This window comes from Hoplias malabaricus, chromosome 11, assembly GCF_029633855.1.
Source record: "Hoplias malabaricus isolate fHopMal1 chromosome 11, fHopMal1.hap1, whole genome shotgun sequence".
In the NCBI taxonomy this organism is placed as follows: domain Eukaryota; kingdom Metazoa; phylum Chordata; class Actinopteri; order Characiformes; family Erythrinidae; genus Hoplias; species Hoplias malabaricus.
In genome coordinates, this window is record NC_089810.1 from 32,283,390 (window position 1) to 32,292,516 (window position 9,127).

Here is a 9,127-nt window from a genome sequence, read left to right on the forward strand (position 1 = left end):
GCTCATTGTTGTTGTTTTTTAATTGATTGACAGCCCTCTTTAAATCTTTAAATATTCTTAACTCTTATCAAATATAGGTTAATAAAAAATAAAGGGATGCTCTGGAGCAACTGGAGATTTAAAAAGCCACCCAACATTGGGTTGTACAGCAGTGCAACTGCAAATACTATTAGCAGTGTCTCCCAAACTTGCCCGCATTTTGTAGATGAAGACACAAAATTCTCACACACACATACAGGTCTCCATTGGAATTTATTTAAAACATTGTAATTCATATTATATTACAGCTTCTTATTGATCAAAACAAAATAAAGTGACAAATCACCTTTACAGTGGAATAATTACTAAGCCCTCCCAATTTTTCAATACCTCATTATACTAAGATATCTTTATCTGGCTGAATTTTAAGGCAGCATCAAACACTTCCTCACCCACAAAAGCAATACCATGATGCAACGCAAGCACAACTCTTGTCTTTTTCGCTCTCCTCCCAGAGGAAAAATAATTAAAATCGTGATTAAAAACAGGAAGGCCTTGACACTATCTCGCTCTAACTAAAGTATCTCAATAATCTGGCTCATGAGGACAGACGACCATTAGAACGCTGTTAGAAGGCCTTTAGAAGCTACTTAAACAGCTGTCTATGTAGTCAGTGCCTACTTAGGCAGCTCACTTGGTTTTGGCACATTTGGACATTTACAAGTGACATACATTATGTATGTCATTCATTTGCATTCATGTGCCCCCTCATACCCCCACCCCCACTTTGGGATGAATTAATAGTAATAATATTAGGAGTGGGAATTGTGATCCACTACATTTTTGTTTAAATTGATGAATGCAATCAGTTCCTCACAACAATAAGGAACAATGTCTTAAAGAAAGCCTTCCAGAGAAAAGCAGACACTGTTACTGCAACAAAAAAAGGGGGGGGCAACTTAGTTAATACCCTTGATTTCTGAAGAAACCCTGTGCGCGACAAGTGTCAGAATTCTGAGGGATAGAATCATCCAGCAGTTGTTCAGTATCAGCAGGAGCCTCATTGTGCGTGAGTAATGCTAACCTGCTGGAGACGTTGTGTTACTGTCACTTCACTGTAGTCCCCTGCTTCCATCTGTCATCCAGCTCAGCACGGCTCTCCCGCTCTGTCCCCACAATTCTGCCTCTCGCTGACCAGTAATTTACACCTCCATCGTGTTAACACACAGAGTGCTTGTTAGAGCCTGAGTGCAAAGCTCGTCATCAACAGTGGCCACGTGATTACACATGCGTGCGTTAGCTGCATGGAGAGAGCTGTCACTTTGTGCCTGTGGAGCGGGGGTGTTGTGTGGGTGGCTGTTTCTCAGCAGGTTGTCTGACATGTCGCTGCTTTTAAACAGAGCCCCGGGAAGCCCCCACTGAGGTGAAAGCGTCCGCCATGTCCTCCAGCGAAATCAAGGTGACGTGGAAGGCACCTAACCCTGGACCTGGAAGACCTCGGGGATACGAGGTGAGCAGTGGGGTGAACGCACATATACGTACCACACCAGACGAAATATAACTTCAGTAGCTGGTACAGGGGTTCAGTTCCCTGCTTGGGCAGCCACCCCAAGAAAATATGCTTTCCACTTTTCCACTGCATCCCAATACACATGAAACATGATTTAAATTTTGAGTCACTCTCGCATCACTGCATGTGACATCATGGTGTATAGCAGCCGCCATATTGTGTACACACTCATTACTCAAACCCACAACTCAAATCAAAACTGTGAGATTTAAATGGTTTTATTGTTTCTTTCAACATATTCAGCCCCCATTTAGACGTTAAATTAAAAAAAAAAAAATATATATATATATATATATATATATATATATATATATATATATATATATATATATATATATATATATATTAATATGGATCACTGACACAGGGCGGCACGGTGGTGTAGCAGGTAGCTGTCGCAGTCACACAGCTCCAGGGACCTGGAGGTTGTGGGTTCGATTCCCGGGGTGACTGTCTGTGAGGAGTGTGTTGTGTTCTCCATGTGTCTGTGTGGGTTTCCTCCGGGTGACTGTCTGTGAGGAGTGTGGTGTGTTCTCCCTGTGTCCGCGTGGGTTTACTCCGGGTGACTGTCTGTGAGGTGTGTGGTGTGTTCTCCCTGTGTCTGCGTGGGTTTCCTCCGGGTGACTGTCTGTGAGGAGTGTAGTGTGTTCTCCCTCAGTCTGCGTGGGTTTCCTCCGGGTGCTCCGGTTACCTCCCACAGTCCAAAATGTTGGTAGGTGGATTGGCAACTTAAAAGTGTCCGTAGGTGTTTTGCCCTGTGAAGGACTGGCGCCCCCTCCAGGGTGTGTTCCTGCCTTGCGCCAAATGATTCCAGGTGGGCCCTGGACCCACCGCGACCCTAAACTGGATAGGCGCTTACAGATAATGGATGGATGGATCCCGGACACATTTATCCACATCATGTTTTCAAACAGAGCTCTGTTCATCTGTGTCAATCAGAAAGAAATAAGAGAGAGATACTGCTTTTGTTAGAGTAGTTGAGATAGACTGAGTTAAAAGCCACAGCTCTGTGTATTAATGTGTCGTTATTAGTTAGTCAAAGTTTTTGTAGTTTTTTTTTTTTTTGTTCGCCTCTCAGTATCTTTTTACAAGTTTGTAACAGTAAATTGAATGAGCAAAAGGAGTCTCACCTTTGATGCATTAATGTGCTCATTTACACATTTAGTATATATGTTTTATAGATTTTTTCTTTAGAAGTTTGCCTCTCGATATCTTTTCACAAGTCAGCTTTTATGGGGTCTGAATAAAGAAAGATTTTTCTATAAATGGGGACCCGCGCCATTGTGTCCTCGGGAGAGGAATTATCGCCTTTCAGGCGCCGGGGGGGATATTACATGCTGCACTATTATACTATTCATGCAAAATGCATGACAGTTATTTAAACCAAATGATACAGTATTAGATAAAAGTGGCAGACTCTCTTTTCCCTATTCACTCGGGCTCGCCACTGCGCCTCAATCTCTCTCTCTCTCTCTGTCTGTCACTCTCTCATTCTCTCTCTCTCTCTCTCTCTCTCACTCTCTCATTCTCTCTCTCTCTCTCTCTCTCTCTCTCTCTCCAGGTGAGCTACTGGAAAGACATGGAGCAGGAGGAGTCTGGGAAGAAAAAGAGGACAGTGGGAAATGAGACGGTCATGCTGCTGTCCAGCCTGGATGGTAACACACCATATCTGATTGCAGTCAAAGGTTTCAACAGCATCGGCCAAGGCCCACCCAGCACTGCCATCAGAGCCAGCACCAAGAAGAATCGTGAGCGCACACACACACACACACACACACACACACAAACACACACACTCTTATAGCATTATAGATTCAAAAGTATGAAATAAAAATCACAATCACAAATCTCTCTCTCTCTCTCTCTCTCTCTCTCTCTCTTTTCTCTCTTTCAGCTCCAAGCCAGCCTCCGAAAAATGTGAAGTGGATTCAGGAGGGAAACAACGTGTCTTTATCCTGGGATCCAGTGAAGGCCATGGAGAACGAATCTGAAGTTATTGGATACAAGGTGAGGTCACCACACCTCTGTTGTCCAGCTGTAATGTGTGTGTGTGTGTGTGCGTGCGTGCGTGTGTGTGTGGGTGTGTGAGCACTGTATTTATTTATTTATTTTTCTTGCCAGGTGTCACTGCGTCAGGAGGGGCGTGGCCATAGCCAGGTGATGCGAACCCCCAACTCTGCCGCTGTTCTGGTGCTTCCTGAAGGTGGCACGTACGTCATCGAGGTGTGCGCGGTTAGCGAGGGAGGGGATGGGGTAGCCACCCAACAAATAAGAGTTCTCACCTCATCAGGTCAGTCTTCTCCCGAATCCTCACAGCAGTGTTCCTTGCTAGACGAGTAGAACCCTAACCCAGAAGGAAAGGGGGCTAAAAACTTTTTTAATTAAAAAAGAAATGCTGTATGATGTGGTGCCTGCAATAATTTGACCATGTTGGGTATAGGTTTACTAGCTTTATTAATGTAATATAATGCAGGGGGTAAATGCCCCCTTTAAAGAGGATGTTATAATTATGAAAACATCACTTTTTGAATGTATCAGCACATTGACGTAGGGATCTAGAGCTGTTAACAGCCCACCTACTGTGAAATAAGGCCACCCTGTCTGTTTTTGTGATTTGCCTAAAGTCTAAAATCTTTCAGAATTTGTGCTGCAGCTTATGTACCAAACAAGCACTTCAGGGTTCTCTAATCTTTTCGCCTGAGTCTCTATAAGATGAGATTATATGGAGTAATATAAGTGCTGTGTTGTTTGATCGTTGTATTTTGACCCACGCATGTCACAAGCATATAACAGTGCCCCCAGAACTGTGTTAAATGCGAATATGTGTCTTTTAACAACAATGTCCAGCCTTACAGTTGCATATACAGGGTGGGCCATTTATATGGATACACCTTAATAAAATGGGAATGGTTGGTGATATTAACGTCCTGTCTGTGGAACATTAGTATATGGGAGGGGGGAAACTTTTCAAGATGGGTGGTGACCATGGTGGCCATTTTGAAGTCGGCCATTTTGGATCCAACCTTTGTTTTTTCAATGGGAAGAGGGTCATGTGACACATCAAACTTATTGGGAATTTCACAAGAAAAACAATGGTGTGCTTGGTTTTAACGTCTTATTATTTCATGAGTTATTTACAAGTTTCTGACCACTTATAAAATGTGTTCAAAGTGCTGCCCATTGTGTTGGATTGTTAATGCAACCCTCTTCTCCCACTCTTCACACACTGAGAGCAACACCGCAGGAGAAATGCGAGCACAGGCTTCCAGTATCTGTAATTCTAATATAGTATATAGTTTCATATACTAATGTGCCACAAACAGGAAGTTAATATCACCAACCATTCCTATTTTATTAAGATGTATCCATATAAATGGCCCACCCTGTATATGCAATTGTAAGGCTGGACATTGTTGTTAATACAAATAATGACATAAACCAGCCGACAGATTATGAGGTGGATATCTTTCATTGAGGGTTTTTCTCCTCCAAATTTCCAATGGGAAAAGATCATAAATAAAATACAAGGGGCATTCAGTATAAACATGTTTTTTCTTAATTTTTCTAAGTAACTTAAACTAACTTATATACTTTGTTCAAAATATTTTTAAAGCATCATTTATTGTTATCATCAGCCAATTTTGAGATCTTTCTTCACATTTGGGAAAAGGTAAAAAAAAAATCCCTCCAGGTTGAGTCCAGGCTGTAGAGTGGAGACTAATGCCCTGGAATCCTAGTCTCACACTGCACCAGGCTCAGGTTTCCACATCAGATCTGTGTTATTCCGGACGGTTTAGCCTTCGTAGCACTTGCAACAAAACTAATGATGGAAATTTGTCGATGTTTCCTTTATGTCCCCTCAGAAAAGGAGATTATATCCATACCAAGAACCTACTTAACTCCCCTCATATTTATCAGCACCAACATTTTCTTCAAAAGAAGCCTTTTTAATATGGGAAGTGGATGGTGAAAAATTAAAAGGAGCTGGATTCTAGGCCAAAGACCATCTCTATCAAACTCTACGATAATTCGTGCCTTGCGCCATTTGAAAGGGGGCTAATTCATTAAGTTGTGTGGTTCCTCAGAGCCAGGATCTTCCAAGTCCTCCAGTTCTCAGTAGCCAGGAATGGGGGCAGCACATTGTCTGTGAAAAGAAGGGAACAGTGACAGGCCTTAATTCTGTTAGAGTAGCCACTGAAGGAGTTGCTTTTTACCTTAATGCGGCTTTAATTAGCTTCCCTCTGTGCTTCTGCATCGCAGCACATCCAGTTACGGCTCTCACAATGCTCAGGCAACGTGTCTACTATTGTTCGGACACCAGAACCTACAAACGTTCTGCTGCTGGTCTGGAAAATACAACAGAAAATAAAAACATTGGTAATTATAAAATAAATGACAATAGTTGAGATAAAAATAATAATTTAACTATTTTATTTTTACAATATATACAAAAAGATATTTATAAAATATATAAACATGTGCTTTATATATAGTATGTACATTCTTAGCTACCACTTTAGAGTAAGACTATACACTTATAAAGGTTTATGAATGGTTTACAATCTGTTTATTATTCATTCATTCATTGTCAGTAACCAGTTATCAGGGTCGTCTACCTGGAATCACAATGTGGAACACACCCTGGAGGGGGCAACACACATTCACACATTCACTCACACACTCACACCTATGGACACTTTTGAGTCGCCAATCCACCTACCAATGTGTGTTTTTGGTCCATGGTCTAAAACCGGAACACCTGGAGGAAACCCATGCTGACACAGGGAGAACACACCAAACTCCTCACAGACAGTCATCTGGGGTGGGGCTTGAGCCCAAAACCCCACAACACCAGGACCCTGGAACTGATTGACAGCCACACTACCTGTTGTGCCACTGACTCTCTCTCTCTCTCTCTCTCTCTCTCTCTCTCTCTCTCTCTCTCCTCACTAGGTGTGCGAGCAAAAAGTGGACAGCTCTCTGTGCACAGTCTGCCATGGAGTTTAGCATGGACTCCTTTACTCCTGGTCCTGGTGCCTTCTGCCCCATGGTGAGACTATTGAGCCTTGCCCCCCTCCGACCCTTCCCCCAAAAATCCTGCTGCCCCCTACAAGGAGGGAATGGACTATCCCTACACCACACAGACTGTTTACTTCAGCCTGAACCATCTACAGGACCTGGGGGCAAGCCAAGGGAAGGGTTTGTGTTTTTATCCCCCACCCTTCCAGTCTGGACTGATCTGAGACCATCTGCATCCCTTCAGTCCTTTCTATCTCTTATTTTTTCTTTTCTTATTCTTTTCTCTTGAGGTTTCTCTTTGGAATATTACTGTAGTATTGTGCTGTACATTGTGCAGTTATGAAAGTAACATAAACTGCTCGGCCCTGGTTATATTATTTTATTTTTTCTTCATAAGACGACAGTCTACCAGCCTCCACAGGGAACAGTGCACTGAAAGGAGCGCATACTTGTGTCCCTGCCCCGTAGCTGCTGGCCTTACCCCCCATTCAGCACCCACCTTTTAACATTGTCCATCATTTTACCCCTTGGCTGCCTAATAAGCAACACAGTGAACTCTCTGTATGGATAAGTGCATTGTTTTCTTATGGACACACCTGAAAAGAAAGAAAAAAATTAAGAAAGGACTAAAGAAAGAAAGAAGATGAAGAAGACAACGACAAAAGTTTTTTTTTTAATATAGTGCCGAAAGTCTTACTATTTCCAGACTTCTTTTTTGTACATCATGTTACCTTTAGGAGAACAAAAAGGACAATACGTGGTGTGTATCAGTGCATCCGGGGATTTTCAGGCCCTGTCCACACGTGTTTAGATATTTGGGGATATGTACTGTTTTCTCGATGTTTTGGCCTCTCACCCAGAAGAAACAGTGTTCTAGGCCATGCATGCGGAACTGTCTGAAATGCAACTAATGACTGGGTTCCTGTGGCCTCTGCAGTTTAGGGAATAATAACAAGTGTACTTGCTTTTTCATTCCACCGTACTGTGGTGAAGTTAGATTTGATTGCAAGTAATTCAGTCATTCTAAATATATGAGTTGGGGTGTGTGTGTTTGAATGTGTGAGTGACTGGGTGAATGTGTAATGCCTTGTGCGTAATCATTCCAATTACAGAGAATGAATGAACAAATGAATGAAGTCTCAGTTAATCCAAACAGATTTGAAAGCTTGGAAATCTGCTGCTCTTCAGAAATGACACAAAACATAATCATTCCGAGAACAGCAAGTAGGAGGCTTGCTTCAGCAATTTAACCTTTAATTTTTAGGCAGAATATAACTTCAAACCACGGATGGCCGAGTGCCTACAGGTCAAAGTCTTGTCACTGTTGCGTTTCAGCTTTGTGTGGATGCTCTTGATGTTAATTTTGAGGCATGGCTTCAAACTAAATGAACTTGCTGCTGAGTTGGCATGTGTTGTGTTTTGTTTTTTCTTTTTCTTTTTCTTTTTTAATCCGAGGAAAAATGTTACTCAGAAAATATCCAAATGCGTGTGGACAAGGCCTTTGTTTCTTAGTTTCGGTTTTCTTTGTTTGTTTTCGTTTATATTTTTGTGTGTGCCTGTGTGTGTGCGTGCGTGCGCGTGTGGGTGCTCATGTGTTTTCAGACACACAGTCGAGGCCGCCGGGCTTCTGCGTGAGTGTTTAAGGTAGGCTAGAGGGCTTGGGGCTCACCTGTAGTGCCCAAACACTTCATTAGACAAAGACAAAGACAAACTCTGTGATGAGTCATGGTGACAGCTGAAAATAAATGTGATGTATATTTTTAAATAAGTGTTGGTGTGTGTTCTGCATGGCGGTGGGTGTCGGGTTTTGTGGGATGGGGGGTGTTCTCTTGGGGGGTGGGGGGGTGCCAGAAGGCTTGCTCACTTCATTTGATTGCTATTGATCTCTGAAGCTTGCTGCAGTGTGCTGTTAAATTCTTGAGCAGGGAACTGAACAGCACGGAGATAAATGTTGAATGCTGATTTAATGTTTCTGTGGACATAGGATTCAGTGTGATATTGTGATATTAACAAACCAAATTGTGGTGCAAACCCAAATGACTCAAACAGAAGTTATACATTTGATTGGAATTAATTTGTACAGAGCTAATATTGATCCAAATGATTTGAAATGTAAATGTTTTTTGTTTTTTAAAAAACTAGCCCCAATCCACCTCTGATTCATTTTCTTTTCCCAAAAAAAGCTTGGTTTGCAGATTATTCATGCATTTGCGGCATTGCTGTCTAATAGGTTTTCTCACAGGCGTTTTCTCCCGACTACAGGCCCACGTGCCACATGACTGATAGGATTCCAGGCATGTGCTTAAAATCAGAGAAGGCCACGTTTTTAATGGCCTCATGTACCATCAGCTGAAATAATCTTCAGTCTTGACCCGTTTCTCCGGGGCTGCTGGAATGGCCCCATCTCCAGGGATTGTCAGTCAAAATAAATTCCCTTCAAGTGTAATTAATGTTGGAGCAGAGCAGCTAGGGCTGGACCGAGCTGTCTCGGAAGTTTTGAAGTGAATCCCACTTGTCTTTTACAGTCCAGCTGGATGCTCCATTATGGCCTGGCAGCCA

The 9,127-nt window shown here is 42.5% G+C and overlaps 1 protein-coding gene across 2 annotated transcripts in view; it reads left to right on the top strand.

Moving 5' to 3' along the window:
• cntn5 (contactin 5) overlaps nucleotides 1-8,295 on the top strand; it is a 301,937-nt gene extending 293,642 nt beyond the window's left edge. For both annotated transcript variants that reach the window (XM_066685167.1, XM_066685168.1), the window contains exons 20-24: nucleotides 1,380-1,489; nucleotides 3,111-3,297; nucleotides 3,444-3,556; nucleotides 3,671-3,839; nucleotides 6,503-8,295. In XM_066685167.1, the coding sequence (XP_066541264.1) occupies nucleotides 1,380-1,489; nucleotides 3,111-3,297; nucleotides 3,444-3,556; nucleotides 3,671-3,839; nucleotides 6,503-6,603 (680 nt within the window). In that variant the 3' untranslated portion in view covers nucleotides 6,604-8,295. The remainder of the gene's footprint in view (nucleotides 1-1,379; nucleotides 1,490-3,110; nucleotides 3,298-3,443; nucleotides 3,557-3,670; nucleotides 3,840-6,502) is intronic.
• Nucleotides 8,296-9,127: the final 832 nt, after the last annotated feature.